This window comes from Panicum virgatum, chromosome 7K (assembly GCF_016808335.1).
Source record: "Panicum virgatum strain AP13 chromosome 7K, P.virgatum_v5, whole genome shotgun sequence".
NCBI classification, from domain to species: Eukaryota; Viridiplantae; Streptophyta; class Magnoliopsida; order Poales; family Poaceae; genus Panicum; species Panicum virgatum.
In genome coordinates, this window is record NC_053142.1 from 50895916 (window position 1) to 50918358 (window position 22443).

Sequence of the window (22443 nt, forward strand, 5' to 3'; positions counted from 1 at the left end):
TGAGGCTGAGCTCCGGTGGCTCGTGGCGCCGCACGACGCGGAGTGGTCTCGATCCCGGCGGACCACGAGGGGGTTGGTTAGGCGCGGCGACCTCGATGGCCTGACGGGCCTCCTGCTCTCCGCGCTGCGACCGCGAGCGTGAGCCTCGCACCCTGGAGTGTCTGGCGTACACCGGTACACGGCGGCGGCGCGACGCTCGGCTGAATGCTCGGCGTCCGCCACGAAATCCCATGCGCACACTACAGCAGCGAATGTTGTCATTATCTCTTGGGGTAAACAAAAATGAAGTTTGATTTTGTCGATCAGGCACTGCCTTCTCTGTCAGGACTCGTGCTTTTCTAGATTTTAAGCATGAATAATTCCATGACATGTTAGCAAGCAAAAACTTTGTTCCAAATCAAGGGTCTACTGCTGGTTAAAAACTATAATAGATTTTAGTCTCGCCATGCTAGGCTAGCATACAGCATACCGTTGGTTGTCATAGCGCAGTGGCGAGTGCATGCCTGATGATCTTAAGAACCTCATAACCCTGCATCAGATGTTGCTTCGTTTTATAAAATGAGGCAGGGGCGCAGGGCTGTTTGCCTGTCGTTCTAAGAAAAAAACTTTGTTCCAAAGGCCCCTGTTTTCCTTTTTTGGAACAATGTCCCGAAGGCTCCTTATAAGCAATCGAGAAAGTTAATACATCCAACACAAGGTACAAGTACTCAAGATCTGCAAAACTAGTTCAACGCTGAATTCTTCACTCCACCTCGCTGTGCTGAACCTCAAAATTAAAAACAAACGATACATACATTGAAATTGAACCTACCACTATCCAACACTAAACCAAGCCTCCAGATAGCTAAAAGACGCCTTCGGGACTGCCATGGCATGCCAGTGCCAACCCTCTAATGCCCTACAAGTCACAGCTCTGCAAGGAAGCTTGCCTAACGGACTGTGCTCAGGAGAAGAGTCTTCGGGACCAAGCGGAGGCGGGCGCTGGTTGAACAGCAGCAGCTGCTGCTTTATGGGCAAGAATAGATGCTTTCTCTTTGGCTTCCACCATCCGTGCTCCCTTTGGATCAGCCAGAAGGGATTTCTGGAAAGATTGTGGAAAACCTGTTGCGATGATCGTCACGTGTATCTCACCAGTGTAGCGGTCGTCAACAACAGCACCAAAAATTATGTTCGCTGAAGGATCGGCGAGGCTTGTCACAATCTGCAAAAGGTAAATGAGTGATTATTTTTAGGATGCATGTTTGCTAATTTAATACTTCGTACACCTACAAGGCTTGCTCTCAGTGAAACTACATCATCACTGACCTAAACATTCACATATCTGATCCATCTACTCTACTTGAGGATACCCAACATTTCTTCATTTCCCAGAATTATTGAAAAAGAAAATTAAAGAATCACAGAAGCACTTCAAAGGAAATCTAGACGCACCTGTGATACTTTGTTCACTTCTTGCAAAGTGATGTCCTTCCCGCCAGTGATGTTGTACACGACGCCAGTAGCTGCCTCGATGGATGATCCAATCAAGGGAGCAAGTGTTGCCTGCTCAGCAGCTTCTTGGGCCCGATTTTTGCTCGAAGAAACACCAACACCAAGCATGGCAGTTCCAGAGTTTTTCATGACAGCTTTCACATCGGCAAAATCAACATTTACTAGTCCGGGTATCTGCAAAGTTTTCTCATAAGTTATGATCACAATTTGTAACTAATTTAGTGCATCACGGGGGACGAAACCACCCACCGTGATGATGTCTGATATTCCTTGCACACCCTGACGAAGGACATCATCTGCAAGAAGGAACGCATCTTGCAAGGGCATGTTTTCATCAGCAACATCTAACAACTTATCATTTGGAATCACAATAAGTGTGTCTACACTCTTTTCTAGCTTCACTAGTGCTTCTAGTGCCTGAAATGGTTATACACAAGTCATGACGTCAAATAACCAAAGAAAAGAAAACAGGTATTAGAAAATGGAAACTGTGGTTGATTGGCGAAAAAATTGTTCATAGAAGTTCAGAAGTCAAACAGCTAAATGAATTAACACTGCACGAGCCACCCAGATACTTGCAATTACTTTTGGGCATCCAGTCTATATATGGTCGGCAAATGATCATATATAAAGGCAGGACCTAAAATTGATGAGACGAACTACAGGTAATGCTATATCTGACCTCCAGTGAACAGCAAGAAATGCTGTAAATTATCATTATTACTACTTCAAATAATTCAAATTCAGGATAGGGAACCTCAGCCTTGCCTGTAGAGAGCGCTTACGGCCTTCAAAGCTGAATGGATAGGTGACAACACCGACCGTAAGATAACCAGCTTCCTTTGATATCTGGGCAACAACTGGAGCAGCACCAGATCCAGTACCCCCTCCCATTCCAGCTGTTATAAAGACAAGATCTGAATCCTTCAGGGCAGTGGCTATGGCTTCTCTTGATTCCTCAGCAGCTTGCTCTCCCAAATTTGGATTTCCACCAGTACCTGTGCATGAGCTATCATATTTAGTGAATCTAGCTAATCTCCACAGCATTTTCAGTAGAAATCTAAGTATTTACACAATACATCTGTAACAAGCTACTACGGTGCATTCATACAGATGATTAGAATTCCAAGCATTATTTACGTTATTGGTGTATGTTTTTACATGATACAAATTGAAGAGGTGCCACATTTGCATGAAAACTTTCTTTTACACATGTAAAGCATAAATAAGGGAGGGACATATAATATTACCTAGTCCACGAGTCAACTGCTCTCCAATTTGCAGAGGATATTGCGCTTGTGAAGTAATAAGAGCCTGGGAATCCGTGTTTATAGCATAAAATTCAATACCCTGAAATCATATAGTCCAGTTATCAGAATTGAAGAGACACCAATGAAAATAGAGTGATTATCACCGTTAAACATAAATAATAAACCTCAACATTGCATAGATGTTCCACTAGTTACAGATAAGCATATCATAAACAACAGATGACTAAGCAAATCCTCTTACACTAAACTAAAGCACTGTCCTATGGGTGGTGGCAGACATGAAATTGGATGGGGAGGAAATAAGTAAGGCCGCCCGTCAAACTACCAACTTATTTTTTGAGAACGAAAACGATGTTCTAGAGTTCGCATCAGATTGTCAAGCATTACTCACAGAAAATTTCACGAACAGTGTCACGGAAATGGATGGAGAGGAAGAATGCAACTATGCAAGAAGGTATATATTGTTCCAAATTTCCACCAAATAGATCTAGTCGTTGTTATCAACGGCAGAGAAAGCATGCCCAATTCCGGACTGAGACGGGTCGGGGAGCGCGCCGCTACCTGGAGGCCGCTGCCGATCATGCGGTTGACGGCGTTGTTGCCGCCGCCTCCGACGCCCACCACCTTTATCCTCGCCGTCTCCACCGGCGCGAACGAGCACCGGGCGGTCGTGCGGCGGGGCCGCCTGTGGTCCCGCCACCGGCTTCGTGGCGGTGCGCGCAGGTGGGCCGGGCCCTGAAGGCGGAGGAGCGCGGAAGCAGAGGAGGCAGCAGCCGACGAGGCCATGGCCACAGAGCGCTCCCCTTCGTTGGTGGCGAAATGCTGGGGCGGGGAGGTCCGAGCCTCGGAGGTGGGCGAGGGAAGCGGGGATGAGATCTGCTCGGGTCTAGGGTTTTGAGAATTCGGAGGGTTTAGTTTAGTTATTATTATCTTTGTTCTTCTGGGATTACTTTTGTTGTGAAATTCAGTATGTTATGTTATAAAACGATGCATTTTGGATTTTGTATGATTTGTTTTTAGTGATATGGGGAATGTTTGGGGTTCTCTTGTTCCAGGTATTTATTTTCTTAGTAGTACACATTTCAAATTATGCTGTAATGTGTCTTTCAAACAAAATATGCAATAGCATCAAATGCTACAAAATGCTGCTAATAAAAAACACATTGTAAAAGCTGTTTAGAAACACGCCTGTTGAAGTGTTGAAGTATATGAAGTATTCCAATGCATGCATAGCCAAGTTGAAACCTGAAGCAGATTATCAAACACTTACGAAGTTATTCTTTTGTGAAGCCATATTTTACAGTTTTATTTTTCTCAGCCATATTTTACAGTTGACACGGTTTACTTAAGCATGATTCCCCTGAACGCCGCGGGCCAACTCCAGCCTTTTCGCGCGGCCCGTCTCAGCCTAGCCCACGGTCGCTCTTCTTAGCAACTGCCAAGGCTTCCTGGGCCGGGTCCACTGGCAGCGCTGAAACCGCGCCCCCTACGCACTCAACAACCGCATCCAAAACCGTGGGCACTCTCGTCATTCCGCACCGACTCGTCTCGCATCCTCCCCGTCTCGACACGGAGCCCCGCTCCACCCACGCTCATGACACGTGGGCCCGTCCGCACCTAGCCCTCCCCATCAGCGGCTGCGTAAGCGGATTGGTGGTGCGCTTAGCGGCCTGTCCTTTTCCCCATCTTTTCCTCCCCTCCCGACGAAATGTGCCCTAGTTAAACAAATCGGCAGAGAGGCTAGACCGAGGGCCAGGAGAGAGAAAGGGAGAGGGCGAGCGGGCGAGGAGAGAGAAAGGGAGAGGGCGAGCGGGCGAGGAGAGAGAAAGAGAGACAAAGGCCAAAGGGAGAGAGAGACCAAGCGCCAGAGACACAGAGAGGGGCGGAGGAGAGAGAGGGGGGAATCGCGGGAGGGAGGCGGGGTTTTGGCGAGATTTGAGTTTTTCCCACGCTCCCGCCATGGTGTCCGACCAGGAGATCGCCAGCTGCGTCGAGTCCGTCCTCCGCGGCTCCGCCGGCGGGCCCGGGGAGGCCTCGCTCGCCGCCGTGCTGCAGCAGGCGGAGGCCAAGCTCGGCACGGACCTCTCCCACAAGGCGCAGTTCATCCGCGACCAGATGGACCTCTTCTTTGGTCCGAGCCTCCAGCCGCAGCCGCAGTCCAAATCCCAGGCGGCCCTTCCTCCGCCGCAGGCTATTCCCACCGCGGCCTCCGTGCCGCAGCCCGACGCTCAGGTCCTGCAGCAGGCGCAGGCCCCGCCTCTTGCCCAGCAGATTCGGACACAGCCGCAGCAGCACCAGCAGCTCGCGGCGCTCCAGCCGCAGCTCATCTTCCAGGCCATGCCTCAGCTCCCCGCCACAATCCCTGCGGTGTCCTCACCGCCGGCCGTACCAGCCATGGCCTTCTACCCCCCGCCGCCGCTTGCCTTCCGCTACACCACCGGCCTGGGCGGGGCCGCCACGGGTGGGACCGTCTCCTTCCAACAGCCGGCCCCTGCAGTCGGGGGCACTGCTCTCCCCGCCGCGGCAGCGCAGGTCGCCAGCGACAACAAGGAAAGGTGAGCTGTCGTGATTCGTCAAATTAGGGTTTCCGTTCCCCAGATTGAGTTGGCTATAGTATCTCTATCAATTGGCGGTGAAATCTACTTTGTGTTGACTTCTAGTTGTTCGATTCATTTGATTAGCTTTGCTAATATTGATGATTCAATGTCCATACAGATGATGTCTGCTCGGAATCATGAATTGGCTTTATTCTGGCAAAGTTAGGGTTAGGGTTTAGTTCAAACCTTCTTAGCTGATTTGTCAGGTTTCACTTTATGCAAGTGGTTTTTACGTACTGTAGTGTTTAGTACGGGTTGCTTAGGATGGCATTTCCTGCCTTATTGACTGTAGATAGTTATCTAGTAACTGTTCTGTTGTTGTTTTGTTGCCAATTTCTGTTAACAGTATTGGTCAAACAGATAGGAATCCAGGCGTGGTTGTGTTGACTGCTTTTATTTGTATTATGCATTTTGTGCTTCGAAAAGTTTTCTGCAAACAGAAAAGGTCAGTTTATGGAACGTTTCAGGTTAAAAGGGCATGCAGATTAGTAGTTTACCAAAACATACAAACTACCAAGTAAGGTAGATGCGCTGTGTTTCATGAATTTATTTGGATTTATATCACCACTTCCCGGTTCCTGAGAACAATTTAATATAACTAACTATTTTGCTTGTCTGTTAGAGTCTTGTCTTCCGATTTCTCATTTTACTTGAAATGGTCCCTGTAGACTGCTCATGTCAGTTGCACACATTTACAAATCCCCCCTCTCGCATGAAAAACTGTACCCTCTAACTTACTAACTTTAAGTATACTAGACAATTATGCCCGTGTGTTGCTACGGATAAAGTTGGTATAATATCGGATACATATAGTTGCTTGTGCGTTAATTTGTAAGGATCTACGTGATCAAGTTGTGGACAGAGGGCTGGTCCGACTTGCATACGGGATGGACTAAGGTCCATATGTCAATGACACAGGAGGGACCAAACCAAAAAATTTAGGTGGAAATCTTACTTGCTTTAGAATTAGGTATAGATATACATGGGTGTATTTTAATATTGTACCAATAAGCCATCATCTCAGTTTTTATTTGTACTGTTGGCAACTGCCGGCCTTATTGATCCTCAGCACTTGTTTCTTTTGATTTGTTTGTAAGAATTCATTTTCCTGTCTAACTTAATGTGCTTGCATGCACCTTTTTGCATGTATGTCTTGTTTCTTCTTTGAGGGGTGTTGGTTAGCTTGTACCCTAGAGCCATGTCACACAGTACTGATATGGAAGCTGGTCCCAAAATTTATTCTATTTTGCTTGGACAATATGTTGACCAAACTCTTGGGCTCTTGTACCCAAGGACCAATATTTATACAGATTTTTTTTCATTTTTCTGGTCAGGATTACATTCCAGTTTTTAGAAACTTCAATCTATCATGTAACCTGATTTGTACCTTGCTATAGTACCTTGATGCTTTACCTTTTTATGAAACACACTGATTGTTGATTTATGTGCAATTTCTCCTAGTGCTTCTAAGCGGAAAAGAGGTGGACCTGGTGGTTTAAATAAAGTTTGTGCAATTTCACCTGAACTTCAGACCATTGTTGGCGAGACTGCTATGTCAAGAACTCAGGTAATCCCTATATTTAATGATGATAGAAATGTGCTCTGCGCTTTTTTCAGGTACTATTCGAATGATGACTCTAGAAAATTTCATTCAGATTGTGAAGCAGCTGTGGGCATATATCAGGCAGAATAATCTTCAAGATCCTGATGACAAAAGAAAGATCATTTGCAATGATGAACTTCGTGTGGTTTTTGGAACTGACACCACCGACATGTTTAAGATGAACAAATTGTTGGCTAAGCACATAACCCCACTTGACCCAAGTACAAGCTTCTATTTGTTTTGGTCAAACATATGCTAATCTATGTTTGCATCTGTGAAAGTTTGATCCATGGAAATTTTCTCAAGTACTTTATCATGGCATTGCAGAAGATCAAATTCACAACACGAAAAGAATGAAGGCTCCCACCGAGACTCCTCAACCTGGACCACTCATTAATCAACCCTCTGTGGTTATTTCTGATGCACTAGCAAAGTTTATTGGAGTTGATGGAACATTTCCTCAAGAAGATGCTCTGAAATACCTCTGGGATTACATAAAGGCAAACCAACTCGAGGTATGGTTCTGTTCTACCTTTTTTGTTTGCAGAGTAACCATACCAACTTCTTGTTTTTGCTACAAACCAACAATTCTCGAAATACATTCACTGTCCATTTTTTTAGAGATACATTGAATGCATGTGTTCAAAAGCAGCCTAACAGGGAAAGCTGAAGAATAACCTGGTACATTCAGTACCTTTGTATTTGTGCTACAAACTTGAATTGTATACCCCCATATCTGTACTGACTGGGTATTTGGTTATGCTACATCACTACTGTGTATTTCTGGGGGGAAATATGAGGGTTGTCCATATAGGTTCTCTGGAGAACTAGGAGCGTCCTGCTTGGCAGGAGACCACCATTCTGACATTGTGTCGATATTTATTTATCTGCAATATCTGCATTGGTTCAGATATCCTGGAATCTTAGATTGAGGTTATGCATCAATTTGTATCAGCAGTTGTGAAATACTAGGCGAGGAAACAAATGCCTTGACTGTAGTGTGTTTTTTTACTTGCATGTACGTTTCCTAATATTATTTCCCTTAGTCTTGGGATTATCAAGTGTACGAGATGCTGTGAACAGTGAAATGTATACTTAATCCACCACGAACATTAATAGCTCCATTTTATTTTTTGCACAGGATGTCATCAATGGATCAATATTATGTGATTCAAAACTTCAAGAGCTATTTGGCTGCGAGAGCATTCCTATGTCAGGATTATCAGAAATGCTTGGTCACCACTTCATCAAGAAGACATAGCAAATCCTCATTAACTGGTCAGTTTTTCACAGTAACTCCTCTTTCTTTCACCACATTGAGTACAGACTGGATGATGATGTCATGTTCCCTATAATATCTTTATGATTGCACTAAACCTTTGGAGTTTTTTTACATCATTATCTGAATTGCAGTATTGTAATCATAATTTGATAAGGTTGTGTTTTGTTTTATTCTAATTTAGTAATTTTCTTCGCTTGCGTGCAGATCTAGGATTGCAGTGTGGCAGATATCATAGGCCTAACATTACCATATGGTGTTCTTGACAGAATGGACAGCATAGCTTATGTATTTCTTCAATGTTATGGATTATGAATTGTCAGGCAAAGATCAGATTATTGTGGTAGCCTGTAGTTTGTTATTCATTCAGGCCACCGCTGTGGTGTCTGGTGTAACCTTTACTGAATTCGTAGTGTTAGTTCCTAAATGTCAAAAATGTCAAGCTGACTATGTAAAGTTAAGCTTTCGATTGAGTGCCAGGTTGAACTCTTAAAATCCCATAAGCTTTTCTTGTACTGTTGTTTTCCATATTGAGGCAGTGAGGGCAATCTGAGTTAATTGCCCACCAGTCCAAGTGGTTTACAGAGGTCACTTCTTCCAAAAGTAGCATAAGATTTCTTTGTCTTCTTTTTAGCTTTTAGAAAAGGTTGTGCGTCCAAGAGTTTTCCTGCTTGACTTCGGCCTGGTGGGTGGATGGCAAATGTCAAAGTAAAAAAGGTAACGGTTATTCGATGCTTCGTTGCCAACATTTTTCAAGAGCTCTGTGCCTCTGTACCCAAACCCAAGTTGACAGAGAATTCAGTCGCCCAGCGGCAAAGCCGGCAACTGCTCCTGTCACATGCGGCACGCCTGTGGGCACCCGGTCGCCATCTGGTGGTTTCACTTTCACTCGCTCAGCCTACGCCACCACCGTCGCTCTGAAGGACTGCACCAAACGAGCCCATCTGCTCGCAGTTAGGCCAATGTTCCCGGGCCGGTATGTACTTGCTGCCGTGACATTCAGCGTGATGGGCCACCGATCGAACGTAATTTGGTATGATTTTATATATATAGGCTGGATCCGCTGTATCTTGTTTTATAGTTTTGTGTTACGTTTTGTGTGCCTCAAGTTGCTACTGAGCTATATTGGGTATGCAGCAACCTCAGTATGCACATAAAAGTCTAAGCCGATGGGAAATATCATCAAATGTGGACATGTCATATTTAGGCACATGACAGCATAGAAAAAAAAATCTAAACTGAAATAAAAAAGATAATGACTTTGTTACAGCCAGCCGTAATTTGGTTGCCCGATACGGCCGGCTCAATCTGTCGTCCATCGTCAATCCGAGCGCGCACCTCCTTCGGCACCGTTTAGAACCAACCAGCGTGGCGCTTTATTTTCCACTGCTCCTCTGGTCCTCACTCCTTCCGTGTTTCATTTTCACTGCATTCGGCAGGCTGGAGCTGGAGTGCTGTGAGAGAAAAACACTGTTACCTGCCTGGTGGCTGTAGGCTGGAGCTGGAGCGATGTGAGAGGAAAATACTGTAGCGCTGGAGCTGGAGGACACCAGCCGAACGCAAACTCTAGGGTTAGCCTCTCTCTCTCCACTCTACTTCCCATTTCATGTGATTCGTCTGCGTCGCCCAAAATCTGACGATTTCATGCGGTGGAATGCATAGATCGAAGTTGGAGAGGCGAGGAGCACGCACAGAGGTGAATCATTGCTCATTATTTCCATGGATTTGTTGATGTTCTTCCGTTGTTCTCATGGCGAACAGTGCCTGGTGGCTGTAGGCTGGAGCTGGAGCGATGTGAGAGGAAAATACTGTAGCGCTGGAGCTGGAGGACACCAGCCGAACGCAAACTCTAGGGTTAGCCTCTCTCTCTCTCCACTCTACTTCCCATTTCATGTGATTCGTCTGCGTCGCCCAAAATCTGACGATTTCATGCGGTGGAATGCATAGATCGAAGTTGGAGAGGCGAGGAGCACGCACAGAGGTGAATCATTGCTCATTATTTCCATGGATTTGTTGATGTTCTTCCGTTGTTCTCATGGCGAACAGATTTTTTGGGTATTTTTTCTCCATGGTGATCTAGTTTTTGCGCTGGGAAATCGATTTGATTTGGTTCTATTCTCTTGGTTTTTGGTAGAGGGCGAAGCCTAATCGAGGAAGGAGGAGGAAGAGGCCCACGATTGTAGGCGAGTCTCGCTTCCAGCATGATTTTTGTAAGGCTCGCATGGAGATTCTATGGGTGCCCAGCTGCTTCCATGTGAGAGTCGCATGAAAATTCTACCCTCTCCCCCCTCTCTCTCACGCATGATTTTTGTTGACAGCTTTTTCATTCCGTGGTCATTGCAGCCTATCCCCCTGGTCAAGCCTGTTGCCTTGTTCCCATCATCCACTGCGGTAGCACTCTTAGCAGATACTATAAGATGAACAACAGAGTATGAGCTCGGAGTTTGTGAGCTGGCTCAGCAAATTTATGTTGATATTCTAATATTTCCTCACATGTGTCTAGGGATACTGAAAAGGTAGAGACGGTATCATCATCGAAGAACAACTGCTACACGAACAAGAGGATGTGACGGAAGTAAGCAATCCAATGTATATGTGCTTTTTATTTATTCTGCACTTTTCTTAGTGGCAAGTGATCTGTGACTTCACCAAAAGTTGTCTCTGCGGCATATTTGCATTACTATTAAATGTTGCAATATCTTGAGAAATGACTATAATCTCTTGCTAAGATAAGATATACACAATCCTAAATTATGAACACTGACGAAACAAGGCTGTTCACTCATTTTTTAATGAACTATTTAGCTGTACATATGCTTATGCTGTAGTGTTATCCTATCTATGCAAATTATGACTATTTTTATTTGGTATATCAGATTGTATGCCCCTGATTGACATAATTTTCCATCAGTGTATAAGTTCTACACATCTATTTCTATTTTCTCATATTCTTTCCCTTTGAGCATGCTTGCATTGGTATCTGAGTTTGAGAGAACAATGAGATCAGTAAGTCTCATATTCTTGATGCTTCTTCTTTGCGTTAGTCTTGGGGCTTGCGTGATCCAGTTTATCCAGCGCAGTCTAAAGCCCTATCACTGTGTTTTGGTTGTAAAATACAGTAGAGAATAGACAACAAAGATTAGGAGCTGGTCCCAACATGCGCATCAGTTTTCTCCATTTTAGTCTTAGCCACGGATAGTAGGGACAGGGGGGTTCGAACCGCAGGAACTTTGACTGCTACTACACTGGATTGAAAACAGAGCTAGTCGCTCGATTTTTAGGATATTTTTGCCTATGGATAATCACATAGTTACTACTACCTTTAGCATATATTTTTTTTTATGAAACCCATCTGAGAATCTACAATGTTTTAGATGTCATTTTCATGCTATTGTGATACAACCGCTGGTTACATTTTTTTGTCATGGCTTGCTTGCTTTTGGCCGTGAATTGAATATTTGTTTAGTTTATTCAGCATAATGAATTTTAGCTCATGTGCTTTTTATTCATCTCATTTGACCTGTCCAGTAATTTTACTAGTCTAGTATTCTATGTAGGTGCAGCTTGACTTTTGTTTAGAAAAAATTGAACAGCAATGAATATCTTTTCGTTCCATTTTTAGTTAGGCAATAACTTGGCTCTAAATTAGGCAATAGTATAGGAGGAATTAGGTAATAATATTGTCCTATGTAGGCAATAATAGGCAATTGGAGGAATTAGGCAGTAATGTTGATTCCCCAAAAAATTGTCCTAGAGAGGCAAAAATATTGGTTCCCAATAAGCAATAATGTAGTTCTATCTAGGCATAACAATATATTTCATTAAGCATTTTTATTTGAGTATTTTGTAATTAATTTTTATGGCTGCCCTCAGTAAATAGTTGATATAACTACTAGCTGAGGTGGCTAAGCAGGGCACCACGCTCGCCATGCTCGAGGAGGCTCCCGCCTGCGGGGAGGAGCCCGGCAGCATGCTGCTCCAGCTGCAGCAGCCCACGGGGATGCGGCTACCACGCCCAGCCCTGGGCTGCGGCGAGGGAGGAAGAGGAGGGCGGCGGCGGCATCAGCCTCAATGTCGTGCCCAACGAGTGTGGAATGCCCCTGTTCTACACGCATTGGAGGAGGTCGCCGGAGAACGAGGCTGCCAACGGCGAGGAGCATTTCCTTGCACTTTTAGGGTTCTCCATTTTGCTTATTGAATAAATTTTAACTTGTGCAAGTACACTAAGTCAAGCATGTTGATGTTAAGTACAGTTTCTGCTAAGCATACTAGCTAAACATTTTTTCGATTTCGTATATGCAGCTTGTGTCATATGTTTTTCACCAGGCAATAGTGTAATTTTTTATTAGGCAATAACATGATTTTCACTAGGCAATAACATGGTTTTCATTTGGCAATAACAGTATTTTCTGTTAGTTAATGATGTTACTTCTAGCTAGGCAAAAGTCTTTTTCCCATTTTGGGCAAAATGCTATTCTTGGTCTAGCAAAGTTCTGTTCTCAGTTAGTCAAAGCATCATTCTTAGACAAATAACTGTTAAAATCGTTGTTAGTACTATCAAAATTTTGGGTACGAATAAGCAAAACAATGCATTTTGCTTACCAATTTCTGATGACCTTTTATTTTTGGAGTGCCTCTGTTGATTATTAGGATATACAAGCTAGTTCTCCACCTGCCTAATGTTCTTGTTAGGGTTTCTTTGGGCTGAAAAGTTGCTACCCTTACTTCCTACTTCCATCCAACGAACTAGACTACTAGAGAATAGATTCTGAGTGTATACAGTAACAACATGCTTCTTGATTAGTTGCTTGGACCCTCTCCTTCGGTTTCTTGTCAACAGTCCTTAAGTCATACCCATCCTTAGCAACATAGCACTTCTCTTGAATCTTTTGGTACCACATTAGACAATAATATCATCCTTTGTTGGGCAGTAACAGACAAGAATAAGCAATTATATGTGGTGTGAATTTTTACAAAACAAGAGAATTGAGTATGCAATAATATGGCTATAGGTTAGGCAATTATATTGTAATGAATAAGCAGAACAATGTACTTGACTAGGCAATTTCAACAGAACATTTCATAAAGAGTTATGGGACTAGGCCTCTTGCTCTGATTTTGTTTACTTTGGGTTCTGGGCAATAACAGTATTTTGTTTCTAATTTAGCAATTTTGTATGCTATGATGATATGCCATTTTCTACTAATTTTTCCTCCTAATCGGCGCGTGTGCTAGATCATGCTCGCATGAAGCCAATGATGCAGCAAATCCACGCCTTTTTTGGTGCTGGAGGATGAGGGGTCACAAGTTGTTTTGTGTGTATTTAGACGAGACTTGTCATTTGGTTTATAAATTAGATATGTAAACTATTTGCTTTTTTTTTCCAAAGCTAGAGTTCATGATATATAATGACAATGATAGTGTGATTTTGTGTGACCTAGGGAAAGTACTGTTATCAGTTGGGCAATTAATACTTTTAGTTAGACATTTTTTTGTTTATGAACAAGCAAAACAATAATTTGCCAAGGTAGTTTTTGTTGCCTTAGTTTTCTTCTAGTGCATCTTGCCTTAGTTATTCACCTCATCCAATTATTTTTTTTCTTAGTGTATCCTTTTTATTATGTGCTGCATACTAACTGATTTGATGCTTTTCTCCTCGTTATATTGTAGGCCATGAAAGAAGCTCATCTGTTATGCAAGTAGTAACCCTTCTATGAGATGCTCGTGCAGTCACATGAATCTTCACATTCAATTTCGCTCATGATGATTTGGGTTGAGGGCAGGGGTGCGTGGCATTGCATAATTTAGCTTATTGTCAACCCCAATTTTGGTAGACTAGGTTCCTGTATTTGCACACGACGAGATCTGTGATTCTGTAATGTGCATTATTTTTTGCTGTGATTCTATAATGTGTATTATTTTTTGGTTCTGGGCAATTTTTATGTGTCGTGTGCTCGCTGTATGATTTATTTGCGTTTACGTTCAAAAGCTGGCAAATTGGTAGACCGGAGAGACTAATCTACCTACTTTTTTTCTGACATGTTCACATGGGCTAATGATTAAAAAGAAAAGCAGTTTCCTTTCTCTAATCACCATAGTCCAAAAATAGTCTGGCCATAGGATAGGTCTAGTTGTGATTGGCGTGTCATCAAAAAAAAATGAAAGGGGACAAACAAACAGGTGCTCTAGTTGACATAAAAGGATGGGCCGTGCGTTTCATCCAAAAAAGGAAAAGGGACAAAAAAAAAATAAATGTTCTAGTTGCTATAAAAGGGTAGGCCGTACGACCAACACTGCTGGGTCCAATAAAAATATAGACAATTCACTACTCAATTGAACGGTTTATATTGTGCAACATAGAGTTTTGCAATTTGCCCATGGTAGCATATCGCCCTTTGAACTTCTTATTTGAATAAGCTGAAAGCAAACTGAAAATTACTCGTGGTTTTACCTTCTCGGAGGACGAGGATCCTCCCATGTATCCCCTAAGACTTTTATTGTTTTTTATTAGGAAAAAAGAAAAGTTCACAGCTCGACAAAGACACTCCTTCCCCAACACTGCGCGTATCATACATGGACAACTACACCAACATTTGCCGTCAAATAAATCCTACGATTACAAAGCAGACTAACTGGCACGAGGCAACAGCAGAGGCTAGCTTATCTTCGACGGGAACCTGGCATCGCTGTATCCGCTGCCGGCCACGGGCAGCAGCTGCACGTCGTCGAACGCGTCCTCGTCGTCCTGCTCGCCGACGCCGGCGAAGGCGCCGGCGCCGACGCCCTGGACCGTGTGCTCCTCCGGCGGCGGCTCCATGACGGTCCTGCTCGCCTTAAGCTGCTCCTCGAACATCTTCTGCAGCTTCTTGCCCTGCGCCTCGATCCTCAGCTGCAGATTCCTCTGGATCTGCGCACACAAAAAAGAAATATCAGGAAAAGGTTGATGCCATCAACACAACACACAGATTTATTTTATATATAGAAAGGATCCATGTATAGGATTCAAGGTTTCTTTTTCTCTGTAGTGTTTGACGCATAGACAGAGCACCTCGAGCTGCTCGTGGAGGCGCCTCTGCACGTCGAGCTGGACGCGTAGTGCTTCAGTGATCTGCATTCCACTGCAACAGAAAAGGGGGTCCTGCTATCAGTCCATGCTAATGCGCTTGGTTGCCATTAGGATCCTCGCCAAAAAAAAAAAAAAGGTAGACGACGAGGACAGTTACGTGCTGGGGTCGAGATTCTGCGCGTCATTTCCGGCGGATCTTTTCTCCTGTTTCCCTGCAATTCGACAACAGGATGACAACATGTGTCAGCCGGCGATAGGACGGAATGTAAACAGAATGGCCACACAATGGCAACATGTGTCAGTCAGGCATGGCAAGATGATGATGGAATAATAATAAAGCTTGGCGTTGACACGTTCGCAGAATAATAGAACTGAACAAATGGGTACTAAATTCTTGCAGGATTACCTTCGGATGTCGATGCCGGCATGTACTTGGCTATGCGGTATTTCTGAAATCCAAGAAAAGCAAAATTTTAGATAAATTCAACTAAACCATCCTATAAATTGTCAAACAACAACATTATATATTTTAAACTAGGCGTATAGCCCGCGCATTTGCGCGGCTAGTATTGAAAATTCAAAAATTTGTATGTTGTTGTATCTTTACTTAAATGTTATACTATTTTTTTACCATACATTATCCTGTTCATTATCGTAAATTATGTCTTATTGTTGATTAAAACAATTCAACTATGATCTACCTATAATAACAATTTAATTTGTTGATCTTTAATAATATTATGCAGATAATTATTCTTATTTTCATTTTATTTTGATTGATTGTTGTTAGCTTTAGTTTTTATTAATAATATATATTTGTAACTGATACATAGCTAAATGGTATTTTATATTTAATTTTTTTATAATGGCATTGGTGGGTGATTTTTATTTAGGCACAGGGGTATTTTAGGCTAATTTTTATCGTAATGACAGTTGTGGGTAATTTTTATTTTTTTATTTTTCTCCGATTAACGTGGAAATTTTTAGACCTTGAGAGCGAACGTGGAGGCTCCGTTTGTTGGCCAAATAATAAGATAATAGAAGATTTGATACTCTCCACAGTTGATCAGTTCAGAAAAAGTATCTTTTGATTTGCAAACATTGATCTACCTGAAGGTGGCTCTTGATGTGGTAGATTGTGAGGCCACCAGAGTTCATCAGCTTCAGAATTCCCTTTGGAGTTGCCTCTGCAAGGGTCACATGACAACAAAGAGAAGACTACACACCGTGAGAAACTAATAGCTTTTCCAGCAAAAAAAAATTTAAGCAGCAACGATAATCAACGTCTGGAGTAGAGGATTTTTCAGATCAAGGACGCTTACTGTCCGCGCCGCCGAGCTGGTTCACGCAGTCGACGAACCGCTCGTGGAGGTCCTGCGTCCACCGGATCCGCGTCTTGCTCGGCGCGCCGCCGTGCCCGGATGCGGCGACGACGTTCCCGGCGTGGGTCCCCGGCGCACCGATACTGCAACTCCTGGACAGCGGGTTCTCAGTTGGGCTCTGCATGCCCGGCGGCGCTTCCATCGCCGGGAGAAGCGTGTTGGCCGTAACCTTCAGGAAGGAAGAATCGGTATCAGAACCTGGTCGTGGCATGATTCAAGAGAAGAATTCTATCCATAATTCCATGTGTCACTTACATGAGGTGAAAAGGAGTGGGCTTTGGGATCGCTGCCGAGCAGCCTGCCGGTGGAGCCGTTGCCGTACAGCGCGTACCCTCGCTCTTGCTGCTGCTGCTGCAATGGCAGCTTGAGCGCAGGAGGCGCCTCCGGGGCGTCCCGCTGCTGCGGCCTGACGTAGTACGTCCTCACCGAGTTGTCACGGAGCAGCATCGGGTCGACTGGCCGGTACAGCTGCTCGGCCTCCGGCGACCGGACGAACGGCGGCGTCTTGGCCGTTGTCATCGTCGCCGGCGGCGTCGTCGTCCCGAGAGGGAGGTCGAACCGCGGCATGCCCAGCAGGTGCTCGGCGGCGAAGAACGCGGCGGTGTCGGCGCCGACGCAGCTGCCCTGAGTCGCTGGGACAGTCCTCGGAGTCGGGCTGTACTCCTCGTGCAGCCAGCTGACAGCGCCGCCGTGCTGCTGCGGCAAGGAGCTCACGAGCCCCGGGTGGAAGGAGAGCCCGGCAGCGGCGGCGGCCGGGAACATCTGGGGGTTGCACAGCGGCGATCCGTAGTGGTGGTCGTGCAGCTTAATCTTCTTGGCGTTCATCATCAAGATCACGAAGGCTTGGAACTGAACAAGCTGGCAGAAAGCAAAAGTAAAGTACAACTAACTCGTCAATTATTTCACGACCGATGAACTTGAATACATCAACAGTTCATTGTAAATAGAGAACTTATTATTTAAGCATTATCCATGTGAGACCTCAAACAGCAGGTTACTTCTAGCAACGAATTAAGGCAGCAGTTGGAGCAGGAGAGGAGAAGGATTAGTGCAGCGGCGATGCTTAAATAGGGCGGATGCAATGGTTCCATTTCCATCCATTGGAAGCTTGGGTTCTAGTGGCCGAATAGGATCCCGCACCGGTCCAGATTCCCGGTGGCGTGTCCAGCAACGTGATGAGAATAATTCGACGGCGGTGAGTGCCTCCGGAGCACAACACACGAATCCCGGCAATTGCCGACGAGCATGCCGCAGCCGCCGGAGGTGGAGGAAGCAAGAACACGGCAATGCAAGCAAGTAGGGGGGAAGGAATAGCTGCAGGTACATCAGCAGATATGGTCAGAGCAACTTACAACTTGAAGGCATCGCATGTGCAGTAGCTTCCAGCACTGAAGACTTCCTGGCAATTATCTCCCTCACTCTGTATCTGGAGGAAGGATTGAAGTCTGCAGGAGAATTGGAAATGAGGAATGGATTCAGAAAGGGCTCGTCCCAATTGGAATATGGAGTCCTCGCTGTGGGGGCCAAGGCCCTCCTGATGGAAGCCAAGCAGCTAGCAACTGACAAAGAATAATAAGATGCAAAGATATCTCCACCTACTATATGAAGAGCAAGGTTGCATGTACAGACACAAGGCTAGGGGACAAACAGGGGCTTTGATGCTTTCACCGTCTCTGCCTGGATCTTATGGCACACCCATTCCTAGCTGGACTGAAAGCGTACAAGATTACAGTAAAGATCAGGGGGGACATCACTATGCTGAACCCTTGTGTCCTGTTTGTCTTTTGATATCCCAACAAGAGATGAATAGGCCCCCATAATTCTGGTAGGGTAGGCTAATTGATGAAACGACAAAACTTCGAATTTGAACCTTCTTGGATGTGATGTTAATTTGTCCCACATCAAAAATAAATAAGTGGACAAGAACTACCATGAAAAGGACGAGGTAGTAACAAGATGAATAACCAGACAAATAGATATGTTTTACAATTTGGAATGGATATACATAACCTGTGATCCTTGGTGTGAAACAATGAAATAGCACGGTAACTTCGATCTCCTTTTTGTTTTATTTATTGGATACGTTTTACACCATCGAACTATCACAAAAGTCAAATTTGTCCGGTTTCGACAGTTGGATGGTCTATATTATACGGTTTTGTAATTGAAGGTTGCAAATCGGACTTCTGTGATAGTTTGATGGTGTGATTCAAACTTTTCCCTTTATTTATTCATTTATTGCTGAAGAACTCTCCTTGGTTTCAGTCATGTTTTAATGGATATGGACTTGTATCTGCTAGTACCTCCCTAATGATGCCTGGTCAGTCCACATCTTTTCCATCACTTGGGTAAAAGCTTAAACTGAACGTTCCAAGGTATAATCCAGATTAAGAAAAAAAATCGTAGTCCAAGGACTAGTTACTTTTGTTCGGGTGGAATTCAACTACATGTTCTATTTCGGTCTTTGCATAATGATCAAGCTTTTGTACACCATATAGTCGTGACCGTGAGCATATTCCTGTCACTATTACAACTGTGTGTTCATGGTACCTTGAATTTAGAGATCAATGTAGAGTACTGCTAAATGTGCGGCGTTCAGAATTAACCACTCCCTTCATTGGTTCATCCTGTTGATTCGAAAGCCTTAGCTGTCTAAATGTCTTGTGCTAACCTCTTCCTCTGATCATAACTCTTCCTGCGATCAAGCACAAGTAGTCGCAGACACTTCTCTTGAGTTTAGCTTTCATCAGTCTCTAACCGATAACAAAGCAAAATCAAATCAGCATTGAATCGACCCAATAATCGCTTTAGTCCAATGTGGAACCCATTAGGAGTAGTCACTGATCAGCGGTTAGAAAGACCAGCGCGCACTGATTTTTGGAATCTCCCTGATCCGAAAAGAGGAATGAAAAATCATTGTCGAAGTTGCCGTCCAGGTCGTACCAATGACCATCGACACTGTCAAATCTTAATTTCAGGTCTCAGCAAATGACCACTGGGTTGGTGAAGTATGTACACACGTAGGTCAGTAGGTGCACTTCAGATTAGTGTAGCTAACAGACAGAATTCTTCAGCAGATTCGATAAAAGAAAGAACATTAGGCAGAGCTTTCACCGTTTTCTTGGTGGTAAGTGGTAACTAAGTGAGACCACACAAAATCGATCCCATCATCTCTTTCGTTCAATAGAGGATCCGTTAGGTATTCAATGGAGGATCCGTTAAAAAGAATTGCAGCTGTCTGGTGAGCATTGGACTCCCAGCGACTTGCCGCCTTGGGAATCTCTCCAAGACCAGAAACAAGAACGAGAGATCAATTCAGAAGCTGCCGTCCCGGTCCCATAGATAGCCTATAGTGAGACTGTGAATCTCAATTCTGACAATCTGACTGACAAAAAAATGACCACTTGTTGCGGCGCTGAAGTATTCGCTGACATATGTCTGCTTTGTCCATGTAGCCGGATGCAGAGAAGAACAGCAGAATGCGAGCAGGAGCTGGAGATCGAGCAAGTGGACGACGAAACTTATGCAGACGACGGGATTTGGACGGGCAGGCGTGGCAACGTGGAGAGGATTAAACAAGAATCTTATCCGGATGCATGTGTGTGTATATCTTTTGCCGGATCGGTGCCTCGCCGGTTGAGGCCGGGGTGGGGTAGGAGGAGGAGGAAAAGGCAGCGGAGCTGGCCGTCTCCTGAACGCCTCAAGGGCCATTGCTGCGGGAGATTGCTCGGCTCATCAGCTCCCCGAACTCCCAAGTGCGATCCCTTTTTAAATTCCTCGGATTCGTCCATGGATCGGCAGCGCAAACGACATGGGGAGCCAGGTGGCGCAGGTGCCCCTGTGTCAACCCAAATAATCCCCGATCGCATCGTCGCATCTCGCCTTGGGGATAAAGTAAAGTTAGGCCCTGTTTAGTTCTTTGCGTGTAAACACAAAAAAATCGTAAACGCATTAAAGTGAAACGGTATCTTACTAATTTGAAGTACTAAATGAAGTCTATTTACAAAACTTTTTGTATGGATGGGCTGTAAATCACGAGACGATTCTAATGAGCCTACTTAATCCATGATTTGCAACAGTGATGCTACAGTAACCATCCGCTAATTATTGATTAAACATAGATTAATTAGCATCATTAGATTCGTCTCGCGATTTACAACCCATCTATGCAAAAAGTTTTGCAAATAGACTTCATTTAATACTTCAAATGTCCTGTTTACATCTTTACACATTTTTGCAAAATGAACTAAACACACCCTTAATCCCGGACGGGGTGGATTAGCTTGACGCGGAGATTAGCGGCCGCCTCTCTCGGAGCATCTGCCCCGGCGTCGCATTGCTGCTGGAGGATCAATTCGGGTGTCCGCCTGCCGGCGCACATGCTTCCTCGGTTGGATGCATGCTGCAATGCTGTTCCGAGAAGAAGCATGGAAGCTCGCACAGTGACAAGATCACGAGAGGCTGGCCTGGAAGCTCGCGTCCGGAGGCGGCAACCGGCAAGTGTGAGCTCTGGTCTGAGGAGGCGCCGCCGTTTTTTTTTTTTTTTGAGGGAGGTCTCAAGCAAACGGACGGCGAGTAAAATAACGGGAGCAAGGGCTTAGTTTCGTAATACGAAATTCATACGATGCCTTTTTTCTGTAAAAAAAGGGCTTAGTTACGCTTTGGGCTCCGTCTCGCAATATCTGGGCCTCTTGGGCCATGATTCGCCCTTGATACAATGGGCCCAGTTGGTGGATACAATGGGCCCATTATGCACGAAGTTTGACCCGAGGGTGGGAAAGCCCGCGAATCCTATCTACCTTTCGGAAGTTAGAAAGAAGTTGAACCTTCCAATATTTGAGATTAGTGCGGGCCACGGGAGCCCTTCTTCTCCTCTCCTCTTGCTCGGCTCCTTCCTCCACCGAGCGCCGCCGCCGGCGTCCGCGTGCTACGCACCCCTGCCACCTCTTGCTGCGTGTCGCCGCCGCCGCCGTCACCGTCGCCGCCTCCTGCTATGCACCCCGCCGCCTTTTGCTGCCTGCCTGCCGCCGCCGCCTCCCTGCTGCTCGCATCTTGTTGCCCGCCGCCGTCGCCCCCTCCCTGCTGCTCGGCTCCTGCTGCCCGCCGCTGCCGCCGCCTCCCTACTGCTCGCCTGCTACTGCCCGCCTCCGCCTCCTGCTGCTCGCCTCTTGCTGCCTGCCGCCGCCCAGCACGTCGCGCTGCCGTCGCATGCGCTCCGCACCGTCGCCTCGCCTGAGAAGATGCCTCAATCATGTTTAACATTTCGAATTCAGCATTTCAATATTTTCATGCTTCCAATTTCAACATTCATTTGTACAGGTTCAATATTTTTTATGTGAAATGTTGAACCTGTTTACAAAAAATATTGAGTTAATCCTATCAAAATGTTAAACATATTTACAGTAGTTAATTGGGCTAAATAGATTTTAAAGATGAATAGTTTATCTACCTTCCACAAAATGTATAGGAGCCCCCGGGAAAGCCCATCTAGGCCTATATACCACATCGGCCCATGGATTCTTCGGCAGCGCCAACGCGAATCAATCATTCGTGAGCTCGGCTGTAACGACGCGGGGGGATACCATTGCATCACCCGTGGATTCTCGGCGAGGTCGATCATGGCTGCCGCCGCCGGCGGGGGTGGATCGGATCGTCTGAGGAGCCTGCCTGTGCGGGGCACACGCCACGGTCACTAACTCACACGGCAGCATCAGCGAGGAGCCTGCCGAAGAATCCATCTAGAATGTTGCAGAA

The 22443-nt window shown here is 45.2% G+C and overlaps 3 protein-coding genes and 1 long non-coding RNA gene across 10 annotated transcripts; 2 read left to right on the forward strand and 2 right to left on the reverse strand.

Moving 5' to 3' along the window:
- Window positions 1-606: 606 nt before the first annotated feature.
- On the reverse strand, window positions 607-3662 carry LOC120642769 (cell division protein FtsZ homolog 1, chloroplastic-like). The gene is made up of 6 exons (XM_039919353.1): window positions 3324-3662; window positions 2742-2841; window positions 2260-2489; window positions 1741-1908; window positions 1432-1665; window positions 607-1201 (listed from the first exon to the last, which is right to left on the reverse strand). Exons 1-6 carry the CDS (start codon window positions 3546-3548, stop codon window positions 944-946), a joined length of 1215 nt encoding a protein of 404 aa, XP_039775287.1. The 5' UTR covers window positions 3549-3662; the 3' UTR covers window positions 607-943.
- Window positions 3663-4564: 902 nt separating this feature from the next.
- LOC120642770 lies at window positions 4565-8799 on the forward strand. The gene is made up of 6 exons (XM_039919354.1): window positions 4565-5317; window positions 6821-6926; window positions 7015-7183; window positions 7290-7477; window positions 8104-8240; window positions 8449-8799. Exons 1-5 carry the CDS (start codon window positions 4722-4724, stop codon window positions 8221-8223), a joined length of 1179 nt encoding a protein of 392 aa, XP_039775288.1. The 5' UTR covers window positions 4565-4721; the 3' UTR covers window positions 8224-8240; window positions 8449-8799.
- A 987-nt stretch (window positions 8800-9786) lies between these two features.
- LOC120642771 lies at window positions 9787-14244 on the forward strand. 4 transcript variants are annotated; one of them, XR_005662736.1, is made up of 5 exons: window positions 9787-9937; window positions 10376-10495; window positions 10585-10670; window positions 10745-10816; window positions 12115-14244. It is a non-coding gene; the product is annotated as an uncharacterized LOC120642771 (long non-coding RNA). The 4 variants fall into 4 exon arrangements; XR_005662734.1 differs by lacking the exon at window positions 9787-9937 and adding an exon at window positions 10081-10222 and having other exon boundaries at window positions 10745-10830; XR_005662733.1 differs by lacking the exon at window positions 9787-9937 and adding an exon at window positions 10081-10222.
- A 478-nt stretch (window positions 14245-14722) lies between these two features.
- Window positions 14723-18292, reverse strand: LOC120642774 (probable transcription factor KAN2). Of its 4 annotated transcripts, none has more exons than XM_039919356.1 (8): window positions 18042-18292; window positions 16945-17538; window positions 16630-16858; window positions 16418-16494; window positions 15714-15756; window positions 15465-15519; window positions 15290-15359; window positions 14723-15148 (listed from the first exon to the last, which is right to left on the reverse strand). In XM_039919356.1, the coding sequence occupies exons 1-8, from the start codon at window positions 18057-18059 to the stop codon at window positions 14897-14899; spliced, it is 1338 nt and encodes a 445-aa protein (XP_039775290.1). In that variant the 5' UTR covers window positions 18060-18292; the 3' UTR covers window positions 14723-14896. The 4 variants fall into 4 exon arrangements, with proteins under 4 accessions (XP_039775290.1, XP_039775289.1, XP_039775292.1 ...); XM_039919355.1 differs by having other exon boundaries at window positions 16945-17547; window positions 18042-18284; XM_039919358.1 differs by lacking the exon at window positions 18042-18292 and adding an exon at window positions 17671-17955.
- Between the last annotated feature and the right edge of the window lie 4151 nt (window positions 18293-22443).